Source organism: Perissodus microlepis, chromosome 14, assembly GCF_051167445.1.
Source record: "Perissodus microlepis isolate ML-2025 ecotype Zambia chromosome 14, ASM5116744v1, whole genome shotgun sequence".
NCBI lineage: Eukaryota > Metazoa > Chordata > Actinopteri > Cichliformes > Cichlidae > Perissodus > Perissodus microlepis.
The window spans coordinates 1,254,727-1,276,918 of NC_140474.1; the positions used below are offsets into that span (position 1 = coordinate 1,254,727).

Genomic DNA, 22,192 nt, shown 5'->3' on the forward strand with positions numbered 1-22,192 from the left:
AGAGGTGCATCTTCATATTAAGCGTGTTTCTAATAATGAGCTCAGACGTGTACGGTCGTCCCTGTGAGTGAAAACCTCGGCCTGCAGGTAACACTGCATGTTTCCTATTCTTGTATTTGCGATATCATCTAAAGGAAATAATCCCTAATATGATTATCTGAGGCATCAAAGCTCCACTTCCAAGTCCAGAAATAAAAATAAGAAAAGGCTCTGGAAATGCAGCAGAGCGTTAAAGTGAAACTGCACTGAGGGTCACCATCACTCAGCTTAACAACAGGCTTAAAAACCAAGTGTACACAAAGTGAGCACATGAGCGCTGAGCGCGACAAGACGGCACCTGCCGCTCACAGGTACGCGCCGCGCCCTTTATCTGGAACGCTCTCTGCTTTTACTCAGTTTGAACCACTGAGTTTATGCAGTAAATCTGACCTTTGACCTTATCAGTGTTTCCTGTGCACATGTGTGGATGTGGCTGTGGACAATGCTGTGCTTTTGACACACTCATTTCTGAATCTTTTATGATAAGCAGTCCAAACCCCTCGTGGCAGTTTGTGTGTGTGTGTGTGGGGGGGGGTGTCATTGTTCTGGTGCCACACCGCCCTCAAATGGTCAGATAACAGCATTACACATGTGGGACTCGAATGCACCAACATCTGGATTAAACCATATGAAGTCCACCCGCTCTGCCATCAGTGCTGCGATTCATAAAGAGTCTGTCTCAGGTTCAGTTACGCTCCTGATTGTTTTATATGTTCTTATACTTTCTGACAGGCGACGCTTTACACCACGAGCCAGCTTGTTAATGTGACGTGTATTTAATGAGGAACAGATTCGAGCAGACAGTTGAATTCTCTTAGTTTGTTTGTCAGCTTCGTGTTTGTCGAGTGATAAGGATTCAGATGAGATGGGGCCTGATTATTTAAGACCTTGTATGTGAGCAGCAGGATTTTGAATTCTGGATTTAACAGGAAGCCAAAACAGGAGAAATATGCTCTCTCCTTCTAGTCCCTGTCAGGACTCTTGCTGCAGCATTTTGGATTAGCTGAAGGCTTTTCAGCGAGTTTTTAGGACTTCCTGATAATAATGAATTACAGTCGTCCAGCCTGGAAGTAATAAATGCATGAACTAGTTTTTCAGCGTCACTCTGAGACAGGATATTTCTAACTTTAGAGATGTTGCACAAATGGAAGAAAGCAGTCTTACATATTTGTTTAATATGTGCGTTGAAGGACATGTCCTGGTCAAAAATGACTCCAAGGTTCCTCACAGCGTTACTGGAGGCCAAGGTAATGCCATCCAGAGTATGAATCTGCTTAGATACCATATTTCTAAGATTTTCAGGGCCGAGTACAATAACCTCAGTTTTATCTGAATTAAGAAGCAGAAAGTTAGCGGCCATCCAGGTCTTTATGTCTTTAAGACATTCCTGCAGTTTAACTAATTGGTGTGTGTTATCTGGCTTCATGGACAGATAGAGCTGGGTGTCATCTGCATAGCAGTGTAAATGTATGCTATGTCTTCTAATGATGCTGCCTAAGGGAAGCATGTATAATGTAAACAGAATTGGTCCTGGTATTTTTTAGAAGTGGTGCTTTGTAGTGACAGAGCGTCGGGATCAGGCGGCCTAGAAGAGCTCTCGATAGAAACCTGATGATGTTCATGTTTTCTATTAAGATTTATTCCGTTTTTAAAGGATTAACAGGTGTCTTTGTGTCCTGCAGGGTGCTCCTGGTTCTCTGGGTCTGCAGGGCCCTAATGGACCCATGGGCTTCCCGGGTCCTCAGGGGCCTCCAGGAGAGAAAGGCCAGAGAGGAGATGAGGGGCCAACAGGAGCTGCAGGCCTGAAAGGACATATGGTGAAGGAACATGTTTTCTGCCCTCGGGGTTGTACTGCAACGCAGCTTTAGCAGAGTCAGGCTTTCTGTGTTAGCAGCTCTCTCGGTCAGCTGAGCACCTTCTGCTCCACTCAGAGACAACACCAGAGGAGCTTTACACATAGACCATCCAAACTGAAAACATAGTTTGTAGTACACCCCTCTGAAGACGAGATACTGTTTCTGTTGTCTGACCAATCGGAGCTCTGTTAGGCCTCACATGGTATCTAACCCCTAATGTTTCTGAGGAGCTGTGTGAAGAACAGTTTAACCGTCTGCTTGTTGTCTATGGTTTCAGGGATCTCTTGGTGTTCCTGGTTTTCCAGGTTTGGATGGAGTTCCGGTAAGAAGCCCCGCCCCTCTCGGCCTCTTAGCTCAGTCAGCTGTGACCTAGTGATGTCCCGCTCTCGGCATCAGTTTATGTGTTTGTGTGTCCAGGGACACCCGGGACCTGCTGGAGGTCCAGGACATCCAGGTCTGGATGGATGTAATGGAACTAGAGGAGAGAAGGGGAAAGCTGGACTTCCGGGAGAACAAGGACGTGACGGAGAACTGGTCAGAAATGACAGTAACGCTGATAGCAAACACTGCACTGTGGAGGTCACGAAAGGCCACAGTAAAAATAATCAGAGCTGGAGAAACGTTCAGTTTTCCAGAATCCAGATTTTAGAGTCCTGAGAGAACAAGGACGAGGTTTTCTAGTCTTACACTGCTGTGAGCCTGTGTGTGGATAGTTCACAGTGTACTGCAGTACAGTGGGATGCAAAGGTTAACCTTGTTAATAGTCATTATTTTCCTGTATAAATCGTTGTTGCAATAAAAACTGTCAGTTAAATATATCATACAGGAGACACACAGTGATATTTGAGAAGTGAAATGAAGTTTATTGGATTTACAGAAAGTGTGCAAGAATTGTTTAAACAAAATCAGGCAGGTGCACAAATCTGTTGTCGTTTTATTGATTACAAAACCTTCAGAACTAATTCACAGGTGAAAACAATAATGAGAAACAGTATTTAAGGGGGCCAATTGTAAGGTTCCCTCTTTTAATTTCCTCTGAAGAGTAGCAACACGGGGGTCTCAGAACAACTGTCAAATGACCTGAAGACAAAGACTGTTCAGCATCATGGTGGGAAGGACACAGAAAGCTGCCTCAGAGATTTAAGCCGTCTGTTCCCACAGTTAGGAACATATTGAGACAATCAAAGACCACAGGCTCAGTTCAAGTTAAGGCTCGAAGTGACAGACCGAGAAACATCTCAGAGAGACAGAAGCGACGGTGAGCACAGTCAGAGTCGACCCACAGACCAGCACCAAAGACCTGCAACGTCATGTTGCAGCAGATGGAGTCGCTGTGCATCGTTCAACCATGCGGCGCTCTTTACACAAGGAGATGCTGTATGCCAGAGTGATACAGAGGAAGCCTTTGCTCCGCCCACAGCACAAACAGAGCCGCTTGAGGTTTGCTGAAGCACATTTGGACAAACCAGCTTCATTCTGGAATAAGCTGCTGTGGACTGATGAAACTAACATTGAGTTATTTGGGGATAACAAGGGGCGTAATGCATGGAGGAAACAGAACACAGCAAGAAAAACACCTGCTGCCTCCAGTAAAGTATGGTGCTGGTTCCATCACGCTGTGGGCTGTGTGGCCAGTGCAGGGACTGGGAATCCTGTCAAAGCTGAGGGACACATGGATTCCACTCAGTATCAGCAGATTCTGGAGAATCAGAGACAAAGCTGAAGCTGCGCCGGGGCTGGATCTTTCAACAAGACAACGACCCGAAACACTGCTCAAAATCCACCGAAGCATTCATGCAGAGGAACAACATTCTGGAACGTTCATCTCAGCCCAGACCTGAATATTATTGAACATCTGTGGTGTGAGTCAAAGAGAGCCGTTGATGCTCGGAAGCCATCAAACCTGAAGGAACTAGAGATGTTTTGTAAAGAGGAATCGTCCAAAATACCTTCAAGCACAATCCAGACTCTCAGTGGAGCCTACAGGAAGCGTTTAGAGGCTGTGATTTCTGCAGAAGGCGGATCTACTAAATATTGATTTCATCTCTTTTTTTGTGGAGCCCAAATTTATGCACCTGCCTGATTTTGTTTAAACAATTATTGCGCACTTTCTGTAAATCCAATAAACTTCATTTCACTTCTCAAATATCACTGTGTGTCTCCTGTATGATATATTTAACTGACAGTTTTTATTGTAACAACGATTTATACAGGAAAATAATGACTATTAACAAGGTTAACCTTTGCATCCCACTGTATCTTTGGTCCAGTACTATTTGACCATCGCTGTGGTGTTTAATTCTTCAGGGTTTTCCAGGACCGAAAGGATATCCAGGAGATCAGGCGATGTATTTCATCCGTAACCCTGGAGTGACTGTAAGTACACTTGTACTGCTGCAGGTTAGGATCAGGATTTGGCTTATTAATCAAAGCATTTCTATCTGACAGGGAGATGCTGGGCCCAGTGGACATCCTGGTCTGTGGGTGAGTAAACAAACTGTCATGTGAGACACATGCCAGCGGGTTTACAGGCAGGAAGCGTTCACTTGTAGTGGTCCTCCTTCAGGTTTCTGTCTGTCTGTCTGCAGGGTGAGCAGGGCCTCTCGGGATCGAAGGGAGCACTGGGTTCTCCAGGACCAAAAGGCCAAGACGTGAGTCACCAGTTAACATTTACTGCTTGAAGAAAGTAATCTGGTGTCACGTGTTCAAGTTGAGGACAGTTAAAGGGACCTGGTCTCGGGTTTCTACTGTTCCACGTTGGGGTTTTGAAGCACAGATATAACCTGTATGGGAGTCTTGATGCATGCTTGATCATCCAGGTAAGTAAATCCAGTAAATGAACACTGCTCAAACTTCCCTGTCCAGGATGTTACATCCTCATCATTGAAGGTCCTCTGGCCTGACGAGGTGGCTCTTCTGTGTTGTAGCCAGAGCTTGTTTGGTTTCCCCGATGTATAAATCCTGGCACTTAACAGCGTACACTATGTTAATCTGTTTGTGTCGGGGACCCGATCCTTGGGGTGGACACATTTTTGGCGCAGCGTGTTTTGGGGTTTAAAAGCCACAGAGACGGCGTGTTTAGAAAAACTGCGTCTCAGCTCCCTGTATGGGAGCCAGGCTGGGTGTTGTAGGGGCTCAAAAACGTCAATTCATAACGTTTTTGTAACGTGTTTTTTCTGTGTTTTGGGCTTCACATTATGTCTCTCCATTAAAATGAAGCTACACAAGAAGTTGAAGACTGTTTTTTGTACAACTTACAAATTCAGCTGAGAAACAAAGAATTATTTTATTAATTGCAATAATGAAATCTTTGCTCTCTGTGCAGGGCGTACCTGGAAGCCCGGGTTCTCGAGGTCCACCCGTAAGTAATATGCACGTAGTAGAGGATAGTATTGTGAATAGCGTCAGAGTAATTTGAAAGACGTTTTCTGACCTTTTATTTCAGAATTTGTTGTTTGTGCATTTCAGGGGGAAAGAGGTCGATCTCTGCCTGGACAGAAAGGAGATGAGGTACAACCACGCCCCCTTCCTTTTAACTGAATCAGCAGCTCGTGAACAGCCTGGCGAGGCAATAGCGCTGTGCAAAAGTCACATTAGATTACTCGTTTGGGGCAGAGCTCTGCTTTGACTGATTTACCTTCTGTTTTCATTTCACTACAAACTGTATAAATTGTACTTCACCATTGACAATTACTGCAGTAATAGAGCAGCAAGAGCAACGCATCAGTACTGTGTAGTATGTGCCGTGCCAGGACTGTAGCAGTTTGTGTGGTCCACAGGGGGATCAGGGTTTGCAGGGACCTCCGGGGCCCTTTGAGTATGTTGACCCTCCCGAAGACCTCTACATCAAAGGAGACAAAGTAGGTGGAGCCTCACTCTGTTACAGCCTATCAGATGGCACATTTAAGGGGACTTCCTGTTTTCTGTTAAACTTTAAATAGCAAATGTTGCAAATGTTGATTTCTGATATCTCTTGTTGTTGGGAGGCTTTGCTCTCGGTTTTCTTATGCTGGATATGTTGGATATTTCAGGGCTCCCGGGGGGTTAAAGGAGTCTGTGGAATTGACGGACAGCTGGTAGGTTAAATATCTTATTTAGGAACTTGAAGTTCTCTTTGTTGTTCGGTTCTTGGGCACCAGGCTCACTTGAAGGTTAGGATTCTCCCGATTTACGGAGTTCGGGACTATCGCTCATCCTGAAAATTGTCATCTGTAATCTCATGTTTGAAGGATACTCAACTGCCGCTTTTAAACCCCATTTGGTTGTTGTGCCCCACATCTCCAAATATCATTTTTAGTAGCACTGTTACTGATCAGATATTTTTTATTGAATTGTGGTCTCAGGGTCTGGATGGGTCACCTGGGATGGAAGGGGAGAAGGGGATTTTGGGGCTTCCTGGACCAAGGGTAAGATGTCATTCCCCCTCGCATTAGCGATCAATATTAAGCAGTTTTGATCAGACTATAGACTTTAATTAAACTTGAGATGTCATCGATCTTTGAGGTATTGATGCTGGACGAACTGTGTTTCAGGGACTCTCTGGACAACCTGGTCTGCGTGGGAACAAAGGAGTTAAGGTTGGTCAAAGCAGAAGATTCCTGTTTCTACTTCTGTTGTGCTGTTCCTCGGATCATCAGGTCTGGTTTTTCTTTGGTGTTTTCAGGGAATCCAAGGAAGCTCAGGACTCCCAGGTCTGATTGGACGAAATGGTCCTAAGGTCAGTCTGTTTCCTGTACATATTTTATGTCACTGTGGATAAAAGCAAAGCTTCCCATCCATCCCAACTAAACACTAGGAACAAGGAGCACAGAGCATTGTAGCACACCACGACAAAGGGCGAGAGAAGAAAATGTATGCAAAAGGTAACGAGGGCAAAACGAGCAGGGGAAGTTAACCAAAAGACCAGTAAAATGGTCCACAGACAGGTGCAGCGTCTGCATCACTGAAATTCATCCATCAGGAAAAGGACTCTGAGATTCTTGAAGTCCTACACTTTGAGCAGTTATCTGTCCATGACCTCGGACGTCTGATCTGTACCGCTCAGCTGCAGACCTCCCCGCTGCGTGGTCACCACCTGGCCAGCAGCGCCAGATCAGCAGTAAAAACCAGACACGTGATTTGTGAGAGCACTGAAAGCTTTCGCCCATTCATAGACGTAAATGTTCTGTTACTAGAAGCTGTGAACCCGATGATGTGGTTAGTATCATGTAAATGAGCTCAGTAAAGATAAAGCTGTCGTGTTCTGTGTGTTCTCAGGGTGAAAGGGGAGATCCCGGGCCTCCAGGCATCCCCCGGGTGGAAGACATCACGTACACCGGTATGGATCAATGCACCAATCAATCAGCTCTTTCACAATTCTTCTTCTCTGATGTCCAATGACTACTTTATGTCTTCTAGGTCAAGTTGGGGATCCCGGGTCACCCGGCCCGCACGGCCTTAATGGAGACAGGGGGCGGATGGGAATACCCGGCCCCCCAGGACCGCCTGGCAGATCAATAGTTGGTGAGTTTCACATTTCATATTTCACTGTTTCTGTAGCAATGTGAGCTGGCAAACATCTCTCCGATTTGTTTAGCACAGCACGATGACACAGGTGAAACACCTTTATATGATGGAAAAATACGCTATCACTGAGTATTGGAGATCTTTCCTGACACATATAAATCATCATCAGAAAAACCGTCTGGCATAAAATTCTGTCAAATCAAAAAAGGGAAAGCTTCCTGCTGTGGTGGATAAAGGAGCAGAGTCTGGGTCAGAGTCTGGGTCAGAGTCTGGGTCAGAGGGTGGATGAAGCTGGTGCTTCCTACCTGATGTTCAAATGGTTTTAAACTTTAAAATCGTATGAGAGAGTTTTTTAAGATTTTACGCACTATTAGTTTGTGTAGTCAGATTACAAATGGGGTGAGACCACAACGTTGGGTCATTATCTACCACTATAATGATGATGAAGTTGGTGAGGTGGTCTGAGACTCATGAGGCCAGATTTGAGGTGGTAGCAGCCTGATGTGTCACGGTTTGGCATGGCAGACCGTGGGGATATGGGGAATGAGGACCCAGGCGCGGTGCTCTGTGTATAAGCAGTGCGTTTATTTACAGTGATGGAAACAATAACAGTAAATCCCCGTGACTCCCGTGTCGTGTCTTCCCAAAAAGTCCGTGCTCCGTGTTCTCCACTGCCGTGTGTCCACACACACCCCGTGCCTGCTGCCCTCCGATGTTCCACGCTGCTCCTGAGGGGAAAATGACAGAGGCAGCCGTCAAGACACTCAATTCCAGTAGGCATACACTCACAGACTTTAACTAAGCAGAAGACTAACGTGGAGTCTCATGCAATGATCCCGCGTCGGTGGGAGCTCCAAGCCTCTCCTAAGTAGCTCCCCCGACGAGCCCTGATCAGCGGCAGGTGTGTAGCTTCGGGTGTGGCCAGTCCCCTAGCCGGGCCACACCCACCAGGCCTGAAGGCGCCTGTAAACCAGTGTACATACACACCTGTGCACACACACACACACACACGGAGAAGAGCAGCAGCAACACCAAAAATACCTATAATATCGCCAGTCCATGACTGCCCAGGGAGCGACCCAGGACCCTGACATGATGTAAGGCAGTATGAGGTTGCTGTGGTGAGATTATTTGAAGATGGAGTCAGCTTCTTGTTACTTTCAGTTGCTGAACACATCTACATAATGCTGTATTGCACACGTCTTCATCCTGTCTCGTCCACAATACCCTGACTCGTAACTTGAAGCTGGTATTCAATACCTACTGCACAACCCACTTCTTCTAGTTTTATATCTCCTGGAGATTTTTTATATTCTTATAAATGCACCATGGGGGGCTTGGGGTGAAACGGCATTTCGGTGCGCTGTACACTGCGTATACTGTTGTACTGACAATAAAGACCTCGACGCTTGAATCTTGAATGAATCTTAAAGTTGAGCTACGGTGATTCAAGTGTCACGGTTAGATTTAAGGTGGTATGAACGTGATTAGAGGCAGCATAACGGTGCTGCGGTAAGAAGGATGTTTTCTGCTCATGTTTAAGGTAGTATGATAGTTTTTGTTGTTTTCTTCAGGACTGCCGGGAGTTGTAGGTCAGAAGGGAGTTCCAGGATGCAAGGGGGTCAGAGGAGATCCAGGTCAGATCTCTACAGAGAAACCCAGACCTGGAGAACCTGGAAAACCAGGGCGCCGTGGATTCAGGGGACATAAAGGACAGCAAGGTGTTCCAGGTACCAGACAACAGTGTTTGTCTCTTAGTGTTGTACACCTGTAGGTACCTGCAGGGTCAGACTGCACATATTAACAGCAGTGTGTCACTGTCCCAGTTGATTTTTTTTCTCAATAATCTGACTTCCTGTTTGTCTTTAAAGGTACCTACTGTCTCCCTGGAGCCTCAGGACCACGTGGGGACCCAGGTGTGCTCGGGCCCACAGGGTTTCAGGGCTCACTGGGAATTAAAGGTCAGCTGTTGGAGACACTGACTGAAATTGTGACTTTTACACCAGTTAAAGGTTTAGAGGGTGGAAGACTGATGAGCTGCTTTTAACCTTAATGTGAAATATGTGCACACTCAGGCCACGTCACATTAGCACAGTTTGCGTTTGCTAAATGGGGAAAGAAGAGATTAAAAAGATGAACAATGCTTTTGGCTTTTGTCCCACGATCGGTCAACAGTTTTGCTACGGTACCAACAGCCCTGTCCACATTATGCTACGTGAATCGTGCAGCGGTCATTTTATAAACATCAACTGACGAAGTAATTTAAAAAAGGCAATCTGACCTTTTTAATGCCAGAAACCAAAGGTATCATCACCGTGCTAAGGTCATCACTAGCTGTTTCCTTTAGGTTCTCATTGTACTTTATCCAGATTTATTGGATGAAACTTCTGGCTAATGCTAACTTACCAGCTAACCATTTCCAGCTAAGAGCATAACCTTAACTTTCTTCCTCACTCATGTTGTTGCTGTGAAGCCGGTACGTAGATTTAGCTTTGAGATGTCACCCACTGGTGTGTTAAGACTGAGGACTTCACGTATTCTGATTGATCTATCGATCTGTGGCTGACTGACTGATTGTGAAACCGCACGCTGTGGATAACAAATTTTGATTGAGGTATTAACCAATGAGCATGCTCCTAAATAACCTTCCTCTCTTATTCTAAGAATGAGCATAATTTATAAAAACAGACTTAATGTTTTGTTCAAAATGACCTCAAGAATGAGTTTGTAAATGTGTACTAACGTCTTCAAAGCGAGGGGGCAGAGGGCACTTTTCCCATACACTTCAATACAACAGGAAGTCTTTTGCAGTAACGGGTGTCGCCACCTTCAGCTGTGTCCGCCTGTTATACTGTCTATAGCGAAGACATCCTATGTTGGCCTTAAGTAGAGTCCATGTTGCCTGGACAGCCAGTCGTAGTGACGTTAATCAGTCAGATCGTTTTGCTAATGTTTGCTGGAAGTGCTCAATAAGGGTTAGAGATCGATCTAACCCTAATTTCTGTGTTTTAGGTAGTTGTGGCAGCTGTTCTTGTGGCCTTCCTCTTGTACTAAGAGGTGCACCTGGCCCTAAGGGTGACTTGGGATTTCCAGGCTTCCAAGGATCCTCTGGACCCACAGGTCCTCGGGGAGAGTACGGTGTTCCCGGAGACACGGGAGAGACTGGTGAGCAGGTAAAGCAACTGAGCAACAAGGTCAGAGGTCATCTGAGCAGCCACCACTGCTCTGTTTATTTGACTGATTGCTTTGTTTACAGGGTCGGGACGGATTGCCGGGTGTCAAAGGCTTTAAAGGACAGAAAGGAGATTTAACAGTGGAGGATATTGAAGGTGAGTCCCAGTCTGTGCAGCTGTCTCCCGGCACACTTATTATTGACAGTAACATCAACATAACCTCCTGTGAATGCTGCTCCTGTCTCCAGGTGAGAAGGGAAACGAGGGACAGCGGGGCCCTGCAGGCAGACAAGGGTTCCCAGGAAGAAGAGGACAGACTGGGCCCTCAGGGGTCCCTGGAAATCCCGGTTTCCAGGTCAGTCGGGTTAGAAGATGTTGTTCAAGACTGGAAAGAGCGAAATATGAGAAGCAATAATGTGAAAGAGTTTCTCAGCAAGTAATTTCTGCTTCAGATGTAATGAGATGATGTTCACATTACAGCTCACTGATCATGTCTGCGTCGCTTTTCCTTTTGAACGAATGTTTATCAAAATCCTCCGATGGTCAGTTTAAGGACACGTTTCCTGATTCCATGCAGTCCTGTGAAAAATTAAGTGGATCCTTGTTGCTTTTATAGGAATTAAGAGAAGTAAATGTCAGCCAGGTGCTGCTGATCAAACGCACCGGTTAACTGATACTTACCAATTGTGAGCATCGTTATAAAAGCAGGATTTTCTAGCAGCTAGTCCGGAGCATTCAGGTGTGCGTTAACAGAAAGCAAATGAGGAAAGACGTCAGCAGTGATCTTACAGACTAAACTGTTGCTCCAACCTAGGAGAGGTTACACGGCTATTTCCAAACAAGTCCATCATTCTGCAGTGAGGAAGATTATCTACAAGAGGGAGACATTAAGACAATTTTCTCAGTGATGGATGTTCCAGCAAGTTCATCCCAAGATCGGACCATTCGATGCTCAAAGAAACGACAGAAACCTAAGAGCTGTGCCTCACATTCTGAGACTCTACAGGCCTCGTTTTCAATTTTAAAGTTCCTGACAGCACAGATGGAAAAAGGCTGAACAAGTTTGGCTTGTTTGGAAGAGTTTACAGGAGAAAGCCTGTGGACTAAGTGGACTATGAGCTCCTCTGTATACCAACGTAGTCTAGAGTCAAATGTGAGGCCATCTATCCCGAAGCTGAAGCTTGGACCAAACTGGGGCATCAACAGCACAATGATCACAACTGTATGCCAGAAAACACACTGACACCACATCTGTTATATCCATGAATCTGTTTATAACTTAAAGTTGAGCGCTGAGAAATGTGGATGACAAACAGTGAGATAATCAGAATGTCCCTGTTTTGCAGTTGTCCTGCCATCAGTCATGCTGGTCTATCTCTTGACCTCAATTTGTCTGTTCTTAGGGGGAGAGTTTTTCCAGCTTCCCTGGAGAAAGGGGCCTCAGAGGAACTACAGGGTTAAAGGGATATTTAGGACCTCCAGGTCCCCGAGGACCAGATGCAGATGGAGCTGTGGGAGAACGTGGACTCCTTGGGGATCCAGGACCTACTGGATCCTGTGGCCCCCCGGGGTTAAAGGGGGTTAAAGGTAAGAATCATTGTTACGAAAAACGTTTGGTAAAATCCACAGAAAGTGAGAACCAGAGTTTTGCAACTGAATCCATATGTACGGTTCTGTTTTCATAGAACTGTCCTGAACATTTATAGCACCTGTCCTCTTAACATCTGTCAGTGCTGACGCCTTTTAAGGTCTAAGCCCGGGTTTGAGTAGAGTGTGTTTCTCAAACAGGATGATAACGTAACATCCGTTGGTCATCTGTGACTCATCGTTTAGGGCAGGGGTGGGGCAGGATGTGTCCTTGATCCATCACAGCTGATTTAAATGACCTCCTCAACATATCTTGAAGTTCTCCAGAGGCCTGGGAACGAACTAATCATTTGATTTAGATGTGCTGATGCAGGGTGAGATCTAGAACAGCGGTCCCCAACCCCTGGGCCTCGGACCGGTACCGGTCCGTGAGTCGTTTGGTACCGGGCCGCGAGAGTTGAGGCTCAGGTGTGAAATGTTTAGTTTTCAGGGTTTTTATCGGTTTTAGCGTTATTTTGTTATCGTTTTTATCGTTTACTCTGTTTTCCTGGGTCTTTTCAGGTGTGTTATGAATAAATCTTCTTTTTTTTCTGGTACCGGTGCTAGTTTTATTTTGTTGTATTTATCCGTGACACCTTAAAGGCCGGTCCGTGAAAATGTTGTCGGGCATAAACCGGTCCGTGGCGCAAAAAAGGTTGGAGACCGCTGATCTAGAACCTGCAGGACACCGGCCCTCGAGGCCTGGAGTTGGACACCCCTGGTTTAGGGTTTGAGATTGGTTTTGTTTTAGAATAAAACACTTGATACAGGCAAATTTAGGATAGTAGATTGAGGGGGGTTTACGACACCAACTCTCTGCCATCTATAATCCAGTTTTGAGATCCCTTCCCAGACGCCTTAACGCCCACTCACATCCTGGGCCATCTGACCTCAGGAATTCGCATGATAAGGTGGGGCCAGGTTTCACAATGAACACACCCGAAACTCTGGCTGATTGGGACCCACACCCAGTTTCACACCTTGGCTCAGGCGATTAGAAGATCATCAGGGGGTCCTTTTGTCCCTCTGTGGGGGGATACTCCCACTAGGTTTATATCTGGGACTCTCCACCATTTGACCTTAGAACTGAAGAAGCTTCTCGGATGAGAGGTGAAACGTCTTCAAGTAAACTTAAAGAAGTCCAGACGCTTTTCTTTGCAAGCTCCTTTGATAGTAGATTGAAGTTTCAGACATTTCTGCTTTTGAATTCTTGTATTGAACGTGTTTCCAGGGCAGCACGTGGCGTGTTGGTTCCACCACCTGACTCTGACCTGCTCTGTGTGGAGTTTGCATGCTCTCCTCACGTCTGTGTGGGTTCTTTCCGGGTTCTCCGACATGCAGTTAGTTAGGTTAGGTTAACTGGTGAATCTAAATTACCTGTAAGTGTGTTTGTCCTGTGTCAGGCTGGTGACCTGTCCAGGGTGTACCCTGCCTCTCGCCCCTCTTTTTTCCATTTAGGTTTTCCAAACAGGCAGAAATGAAATAAAAAGGAGTCAACTTGAAACCTGTGGGTGTTTACGGTGACGGCCTGAACTCAATATTTTGGAGAAAACCCAACTTAATCTGAAAATACAATTAAATATAAATGAGTTAAGGGTTTTCTTCAGCACTGAGTACTTGTAAAGTTCATAGGAACACTTTCATTAACTTTCTTAGCCAAAACCTTCTAACTGGTGTCTACTTAACCCTCCTCTTCCTCCAGGTGACCCTCCACCCTTTAGACCCATAAGACCAGGTGCCCCTGGAGAGGGGGGAGACCCTGGAAGTGCAGGTAAATTTGATCTGTAACATCTTTATGTTTACCTGTTTACAGTACTTCCTACTCACCTCTCTCACCTTTCAGGCTACACTGGTTCCCAGGGTTCTCCAGGTTTTCCTGGTGGCATTGGGTCAGACGGACCTAAAGGAGACAATGGGAAGGACGGACTTCCTGGAATACCTGGGAAACAAGGTACCCCAGCAAACCTTCCGCTTCTGTATCTTCACCTGTAGGTTACGTGAGCAGAAGAGTTACCTTTAATTATTCCCCCTCCTCCTCCTGTAGGACCTCAGGGTGTCACTGGAGATTATGGAGATGAAGGACCTGAAGGCTTCAGTTATGATGGAGATCCAGGTAAGTTCCACAATGCATCAGCGCAAACCAGATCTGGTTGATGCTCTGGCTGGTCTGGATACCAATGAATTCTGGAGCAGCTTGTTTCACGTCCAACTGTGATCTTGAACTTTGTTCGCCTGGCTCTGGAGGATCTCCAGAAAGTATCCTGAGCGTTAATAGTTAGTTTTCACTGGGAACCACATGGCATATTCTGGAAGCCGAATGAGTTTGTTCTGCAGGAAAAGAGATAAACCTCATCATTCTCAACAGGGCCTGGTTCCTCAATCAACTTAAATTCCCAATTAACTCTAGGATGAACTTCTACGTACCTTCTACAAGGTTAGTTTACAAAACTAAGGAAGCAAACGAATTCACCGAGATGTCAGAAATTCCTTCAGAAATCTGCCCGGACCAGAAGGAACTCTTCCAGCCTTTCTGTTTTCACAGCTGTGCAGCAACGACCAGCAGGATAATTTAAACAGCTTCAATGGCCAAACATTACAGGCTTACTGGTAGGAGTGGGTTTAAAAAATCGATTTCCCCATTCAAATTCTCGATTTTAGTGTGAATAAGGTGAATAAATATCAATTCATTAAATCCTGAATTGACTTTTAAATATAAATGTATTTTGCCAGAAATAGCAGCATCTCATCTTGAAGCTCACAAAACTATTTCAACAACAGCTAAAACGGCTAAAATGAGAAGCAGGTAAACAGATTCTGCACAAAGACGTAAACACAAAGCACGGACTCGCCGTCGGTGCTGAGAGTCGACCGCTCACAGATCCTGAAGCTGCAGGTTTCGTCACTCTGACCAAAACTGACTGAACCAGCAGCAAAAGAAGATCAAACTACGCTTCACGTTTGATAAACATGCTCATGAGCTCCCTCTGACTTTGGCTGCTGTACTTCCTGCACAGCTCTCTCTCTCTCTGCACTCAGAGACCAGTTTACCATCAAATCTCTGTTTTCTGCATTATTCTCTGTTTATTAGCCACCAGTCTGCTGCTGTGTTCGGTGCTGTCGGCCTCTGACAGCAAAGCCTCGTCTCTGCTGTTCAAACTGAACAAATGGAAACTTTTACAAATGACTGCTCAGCTGTGTCTGTAACCAAACCTCTGTAACTTTGCTTCACTTCAGCAGCATCAGGTCATGTTCACATGTTGATTCATGGTTTGCTTCGGTTTTTGATCGACTGCAGAATATTTTTAAGGTTCTCTGCTATAAAAAGCCAGAACAGGAAAACCTGCTTCATGTTTTTCTGTTTGATCCTCAGTTACTTTGACACAAAGACACCTGCTGTGATGCTCACACCTCTGATGAAGTCTCAGCGTCAGCTTTGGTTTCTACACAGATATAAAATATGGATATGTGCTGATAAATCTTTCTAATAATAATATTTATGTCTGAGTCAAAACTTAATCGAATCGAGAACTTGTGATTCAGAATGGAATCAGTTGTAAAAATCAGTGATGATACCCAGCCCTGCACCGTGTTTCTGTCTAGTTTCTAACTTTTAAAAAGTGCTCGTTTTAAGTTGCACCCAGTAAAGTCTAAGTCGTGACTGTGATAAGCATCCTAATCTACAATTCCTTACTCTGTTACTTACGTCTGTGGTGGCAGAAGGTTTGGACTTTAAACCCAAACCATTATGAGCTGTTTCCAGACTGTTTAACTTTATGTGCACCAGGCTCTTCGGGACTTCGAGGCTCTGCAGGTCTCAGCGGACCAACAGGAGACTCTGCTTTTGGGCTCCCAGGCTCTATTGGCTTTCCAGGGACACGGGGCCCTCAAGGACCCAAAGGAGTGCCTGGCAACCCCGGCCAACATGGTCTACCAGGTGATTTACATCTCCGGCTAATTGTACTGATCCACGACATCGTGCTCTGGGAGGTCCATTTACTTTGTATTTTCTGTGTAAAAGATGGAGAGATAAACTGTCCTGTGGTTTTACTGCGTCTAAACATATCCCTACCATGTTTAGAATAAAAGCACCAGTCTTGATAACAGCATTTTAGCTCACCAGTGCATTTTGGTTAAGGTTCAGTTAGCATCCAGCCATTTGTATAAACTCTTCAGCTGTTTGCAAAACCCAAATTAAAACTGGTGGATGATGCTGAGTTAAAGAAAGGACACTTGAATCATTTCTTGTTTTTGTACAGGCATCAGTGGTCTCCATGGATGTCGTGGAGCAAAGGGTCAGAAAGGAGATGATGGAGCCCCCGGTGTAACTGGCTGCTCAGGACCCACATCGAACCGATGTGATCCAGGAAAACCTGGTACAATGGGCCAGTCGGGCTTTCCGGGATCTATTGGACCCCAAGGTAAACAAGCTCACTTTATTCACCCGGCAGCTTTTAATGTTATTAGGTTTCACTTAACTTTAGTTTCTTTGGTTATTTTGCTTTTTATCTTTGACAAATATTTTTTATCACAGTAGTTCCAGTAAGTTCTGACTATGATGTCATCACTTTCAGGTATTTTTGGGGATAAAGGGGAGATCGGCAGCGTTGGTTCTGAAGGAATTGGCCCCAAAGGCTCTGTGGGTGCATCAGGACTTCCAGGTGTCCGTGGAAAGCCTGGTTGTCAGGGCCCCCCTGGACTCAATGGAAGCTCAGGACTTCAGGGCACTGGTGGTCCAAAAGGTGAGTTGTACGTATATCCTAACCACAGACTGATTAAGACACTTGTTTTATACATGTACGATTTCATCAGAGGTTTAAAAAGATCGTAAAGATCCTGCTCATTTGATCTATGACCTCACTAAATATTATGCTTATGGCCTCAGGCTCTAGTTCCAAATCTTATTGAATAAAACATGATCACGAGACAAATTTTGACATGTTTAAGGTCTGACTGGACCCCGGGGCTGGGAGGCGGTGCCTGGGAACCCTGGAGAGCCTGGTGTCCCCGGAGAGCCAGGCATGACTGGAGAGAGAGGGTTCAACGGACGAGATGGTGGTCAAGGAATCGAAGGGCCAAAAGGACAGAAGGGTAGACTGATACAGAGTGATACACTACTATGATACTGCAGTACCATTACCGCATATCTTTACAGTAACATTACAACCAATTGCCACAATTCTACCGCAGCACTGTTACTGTGTTCCTAAAGATTACTGCTGTTACTGTAAACATGCATTAAGTGAGACTTCCTGTCATTTATGAGGAAACATGGATGTTGACAATCCAGCTAATTCGAGCTCACCTTTTTAAAACATTTCCCGCGTGTCCCCTGCAGGTTTTCAAGGTCCAACAGGCCCTCCAGGACCAACCAACTACATCCGCATTAAAGGAAAGACAGGAGACCCAGGACATCCCTCCACTGTTGGATTTACTGGACCTCGAGGTCAGAATGACACTTTGTTGCCAAGCGGCAGTATCGTGGCCTGGATTAAGCACTAATTGATCAGAAAGTGGACGGTCACCTGAAAGACTTGCTTAGAGTTAGACATAGATACCACTCACCAACACTGGAGCTCAGACTTCTTGGATGGTCTGTTAGTACAATTAAGTGCACAACAGCCATATGATCGGTTAATTGGATTTAAAAATCCCCCAAAAGGCTCCGTCAGCACAAACACAGTCCAGAAGTCCAGTTAATAAAGAACTCTTAGTGCAGTTGTTATGAAGGAGGAAATTATGGACAGAAACTAAAACACGTTGGGTATCGGTTCATTCTTTACTTATCTCAATAAAGAGCGTGGAATCTTCATTTCCCACGATGCTTTGGAGGTTCTGTGTGACAGATTGACTTTGTCCGCACTGAACTTTCCAACATTTTTTTCACTACAGGAAGCAAAGGTATGCAGGGAGCAGCAGGCAAGCCAGGGCATCCAGGGTGCGACGGACCCCCGGGCATTGTAGGACCCCCCGGGCCCCCTGGACCCTGTGGCAAACAGGGGCCTGCGGGACCCCCGGGACTGAAGGGGTTTGAAGGCTACTGTGGCTTTCCCGGAAACGTTGGAGATCCAGTAAGGCAGCTGAAGACATCACTCGACTGACCCAAATTAAAAGCTTGATGAAGAAAGTTGCAGATTCTGAAGCTGCCCTTTATCTCGATCGCCATTTGTGGTGCATGTGAAAGCATTTTGTAGTCATTCATCAGACTTGCTTTGTACTTGCACCTTGGGAGTCATGGTTAACATCCTTAGGCTGTTTGTACCTTCACCTTTTTATTAAAGAACCAGATGTTTCTCGTATACATTGATGATTTAGGGCCCAAGCCATGCTGCCATCTGGGCCAACCAGGGTCACCTAAGACAATAATAACATGGATAAAAAGTCAACTACAGCAACTTTTTCTTCTGTATGAAAGAATCAGAATGTTTGGATGCTCTCAGCTGCGACTCAGGATATTCAAGCCCAGCCAGGAGGAAACTGTTTTTAAATGATTTTTTATGTTTATGTATTTATGTTTCTGAGCTGCTCACAATCATAGGTGAAGATAAATCTGGTAAATCAAAAGCTTTACCTCAGGCCTCGGTTCTCCTCCAGTGGTCCAGTACAGTGCCTACATTACTGCTAACATTCCAACAAATAACTTTATAGTTAAACTCTATTGTTTGGAGCTTTTCAGTTTAAGACTTTGATTTGCTCAAAAAATGTTCAGAAAGAGTAGCAGGAAATATTGATCTGTTAATTTTGCGATTGCAGGGTGACAAAGGATGCTCAGGGAAACCTGGTGAGCCCGGTCCCCCAGGATGTAAAGGTCCCAAAGGTACAAGGTCACCCAGTCATGGTAATGTTTTTCATGTGTTCCTTTGTTGTGCAGGCTGTAGTGAAGAGTGTGCTTGTGTTTCAGGTAATAAAGGGGAGTCTGTTGGTTGCCCTGGTCCAAATGGAGAAAGGGGTCCTCGTGGAGACAAGGGGCACCTAGGTGATGATCTGTTTCTGGCTGTGCAGCGTGAAGTTTGATGTTTGAGTTAAAAGTAACCAGAGTAAGGAAAAAACAGGAGAATGAATCAGGTGTTAATTCCTGTTTCTCTTCCTCTCAGGACCTCCTGGATCTCCTGGAGATCTGGGAGGGTTGGGTTTTACTGGGGCTCCAGGAGAGAAAGGGTCCAAAGGAGAGAAAGGACACCATGGAAACATCGGTCCTGGAGGTACATAAATGTATTTTCAGTGATAACGAGTGTATAACTCATTGGTTATCCATGACCCGACCTTATTAAAACTGTTTTCTCTGTCAGGTGTGATTGGGCCCCCAGGTCCCAGGGGTCAACCAGGTACTCCAGGTATTGAAGGTAAAAGTGGGGGTGATGGTCCTCCAGGACACGAAGGCTACCGAGGACTCAAAGGTTAGAACCTACTTTAAAGTCAGTTACTTTACAGTTTCAAGTAACGAGGGTTAAAGGACGGTTAATCTTTTTTAACATGCGTCAGGTTGCTGATTCGGCGCTTTAGAGTTCGAGATAGAGACTGTTCAGATCAAATTTCAGCTGTAAGTCAAGTCTTTCTTCAGCTTTAGCATAAAACTTGTTCTTTAAGATTTCCATTTGGCTTTGCCAGATAGGTAAAAATATGTATGTACACACTACCAGTTAAAAGTTTTAGAACACCTGATGTTTCAGTTATTTATTATAAGTCAAGTCGTTCAAGCCCAGTGAACAGCTTGAAATGGTACCAAGGGAAAAGTGGTGAACTGCCAGAGGTTAAAAAAAAACTAAGGTTACCCAAAGCTGAAAAATAATGTACATTTCATAAGTCTTGAAAGCTGATGCTACCAACTAACTACAGCTACAGCCCCCTCTGTCTGCATAAAGCAGTGCTGAACACACTGGTAGCATACACTCGTCAGCATCAGCTGAACAGTGCTGTACTGCAGAAAGTAGTGTGATGCTACAAAAACGGTGAGAAAAAGGAAATTAACAATGGAAGAGAGACAGACCATCATAGAAATGTCGGTCTGTCCGACAGAGAGACTGCAAAGAAAGTCAAGGTGTCAGTGAGTCCAGTTTCCAGTTTCAGGTTAAGGCATGTGGAGCATGAAGTCACCAAACTCCAGCCGCCTTCAGCTCTTCACTATAGAAACTCCAACGAGCTGTTCCTCTGCAGCAGAAAAACAAGAATCAGTCTAGTTTCACGAGGCTCTGTAGGTTGTTAGGCGGGCTTTTTATAACAGAAAAGAAAGAACATTTTTGTTTATAAATGTGCTACAGGTATTTTAAAAATGCAAGAACAATGAATTTAGATTCAGCATTTTAGAGACTTTTGCACAAATTGTACTGACTGTAACAAAAAAAGAGGGAAAAAAAGAAATATCCACAGACATTGTGGGTCCCTCAGATCTGCAGAAACACTGTGTGAGATGGTTTGGTTTTGTTATGCCAGGCCCTCCTGGACCGCTGGGACTTCATGGACTGGACGGACTGAAAGGAGAGAAGGGGGCCACTGGGACCAGAGGTACACACACACACACACACACACACACACACACACACACACACACACACACCAATTCAATTTTATTTATATAGTGCCAAATCACAACAACAGTCGCCTCAAGGTCTTTATATTAAGGTAGTAAGATCGACCCTACAATAATACATACAGAGAAAAACCCAACAATCATATGACCCCCTATGAGCAGCACTTTGGCGACAGTGGGAAGGAAAAACTCCCTTTTAACAGGAAGAAACCTCCAACAGAACCAGGCTCAGGGAGGGGCGGGGCCATCTGCTGTGATTGGTTGGGGTGAGAGAAGGAAGACAGGATAAAGACATGCTGTGGAAGAGAGACAGAGATTAATAACAGATATGATTCAATGCAGAGAGGTCTATTAACACATAGTGAGTGAGAAAGGTGACTGGAAAGGAAAAACTCAATGCATCATGGGAATCCCCGGCAGCCTACGTCTATTGCAGCATAACTAAGGGAGGATTCAGGGTCACCTGGTCCAGCCCTAACTATATGCTTTAGCAAAAAGGAAAGTTTGAAGCCTAATCTTAAAAGTAGAGATAGTTTCTGTCTCCCGAATCCAAACTGGAAGCTGGTTCCACAGAAGAGGGGCCTGAAAACTGAAGGCTCTGCCTCCCATTCTACTTTAAATACTCTAGGAACAACAAGTAGGCCTGCAGAGCGAGAGCGAAGTGCTCTAATAGGGTGATATGGTACTACAAGGTCATTAAGATAAGATGGGGCCTGATTATTTAAGACCTTGTATGTGAGGAGCAGGATTTTGAATTCTGGATTTAACAGGAAGCCAAAACAGGAGAAATATGCTCTCTCCTTCTAGTCCCTGTCAGGACTCTTGCTGCAGCATTTTGGATTAGCTGAAGGCTTTTCAGGGAGTTTTTTGGACATCCTGATAATAATGAATTACAGTCGTCCAGCCTGGAAGTAATAAATGCATGAACTAGTTTTTCAGCGTCACTCTGAGACAGGATATTTCTAACTTTAGAGATGTTGCACAAATGGAAGAAAGCAGTCTTACATATTTGTTTAATATGTGCGTTGAAGGACATGTCCTGGTCAAAAATGACTCCAAGGTTCCTCACAGCGTTACTGGAGGCCAAGGTAATGCCATCCAGAGGAAGAATCCAGACAATCCTGCAATTTAACTAACTGGTGTGTTTCATACAAAGTCATATATTAACATTTTACACAGAACATTTTTCTTTACAATGCAATAATGCAGTATGTGACATTACTTTGTTTTTTCCCTAAAATGGTCCCCGTACCCCCCACCCCCATAAATGAAAGCATTCCTCTGCAGATGATCACAGATCAGCCTATAATTAGAGACCCATTCAAAGACAGCTGGGTCAAGCTGAATAAAAAATGTTGTTGAGGTGGTCGTTTTCAACATTTACATGGGTGTTAAAATCACCCACAATATTTATTTTACCTGAGCTGAGCGTCGCATTCAACAGAAACTCTGAGTAAGGCCCAGGTGAA

At 45.0% G+C, this 22,192-nt stretch overlaps 1 protein-coding gene across 1 annotated transcript in view; it reads left to right on the forward strand.

Moving 5' to 3' along the window:
* Positions 1–22,192, forward strand: part of col4a4 (collagen, type IV, alpha 4) — a 57,876-nt gene that overhangs the window by 16,072 nt on the left and 19,612 nt on the right. The window contains exons 5-39 of the mRNA XM_084951402.1: positions 1,722–1,856; positions 2,173–2,217; positions 2,313–2,429; positions 4,203–4,271; positions 4,344–4,379; positions 4,484–4,546; positions 5,221–5,256; positions 5,364–5,405; positions 5,675–5,755; positions 5,927–5,971; positions 6,239–6,301; positions 6,428–6,472; positions 6,559–6,612; positions 7,152–7,212; positions 7,293–7,397; positions 8,975–9,130; positions 9,272–9,361; positions 10,413–10,573; positions 10,657–10,729; positions 10,822–10,928; positions 11,977–12,160; positions 13,902–13,970; positions 14,043–14,150; positions 14,244–14,312; positions 15,984–16,133; positions 16,456–16,617; positions 16,771–16,938; positions 17,144–17,287; positions 17,535–17,642; positions 18,089–18,267; positions 18,950–19,013; positions 19,098–19,172; positions 19,291–19,398; positions 19,486–19,593; positions 20,627–20,698. Of these exons, the coding sequence (XP_084807528.1) occupies positions 1,722–1,856; positions 2,173–2,217; positions 2,313–2,429; positions 4,203–4,271; positions 4,344–4,379; positions 4,484–4,546; positions 5,221–5,256; positions 5,364–5,405; positions 5,675–5,755; positions 5,927–5,971; positions 6,239–6,301; positions 6,428–6,472; positions 6,559–6,612; positions 7,152–7,212; positions 7,293–7,397; positions 8,975–9,130; positions 9,272–9,361; positions 10,413–10,573; positions 10,657–10,729; positions 10,822–10,928; positions 11,977–12,160; positions 13,902–13,970; positions 14,043–14,150; positions 14,244–14,312; positions 15,984–16,133; positions 16,456–16,617; positions 16,771–16,938; positions 17,144–17,287; positions 17,535–17,642; positions 18,089–18,267; positions 18,950–19,013; positions 19,098–19,172; positions 19,291–19,398; positions 19,486–19,593; positions 20,627–20,698 (3,352 nt within the window). The remainder of the gene's footprint in view (positions 1–1,721; positions 1,857–2,172; positions 2,218–2,312; positions 2,430–4,202; positions 4,272–4,343; positions 4,380–4,483; positions 4,547–5,220; positions 5,257–5,363; positions 5,406–5,674; positions 5,756–5,926; positions 5,972–6,238; positions 6,302–6,427; positions 6,473–6,558; positions 6,613–7,151; positions 7,213–7,292; positions 7,398–8,974; positions 9,131–9,271; positions 9,362–10,412; positions 10,574–10,656; positions 10,730–10,821; positions 10,929–11,976; positions 12,161–13,901; positions 13,971–14,042; positions 14,151–14,243; positions 14,313–15,983; positions 16,134–16,455; positions 16,618–16,770; positions 16,939–17,143; positions 17,288–17,534; positions 17,643–18,088; positions 18,268–18,949; positions 19,014–19,097; positions 19,173–19,290; positions 19,399–19,485; positions 19,594–20,626; positions 20,699–22,192) is intronic.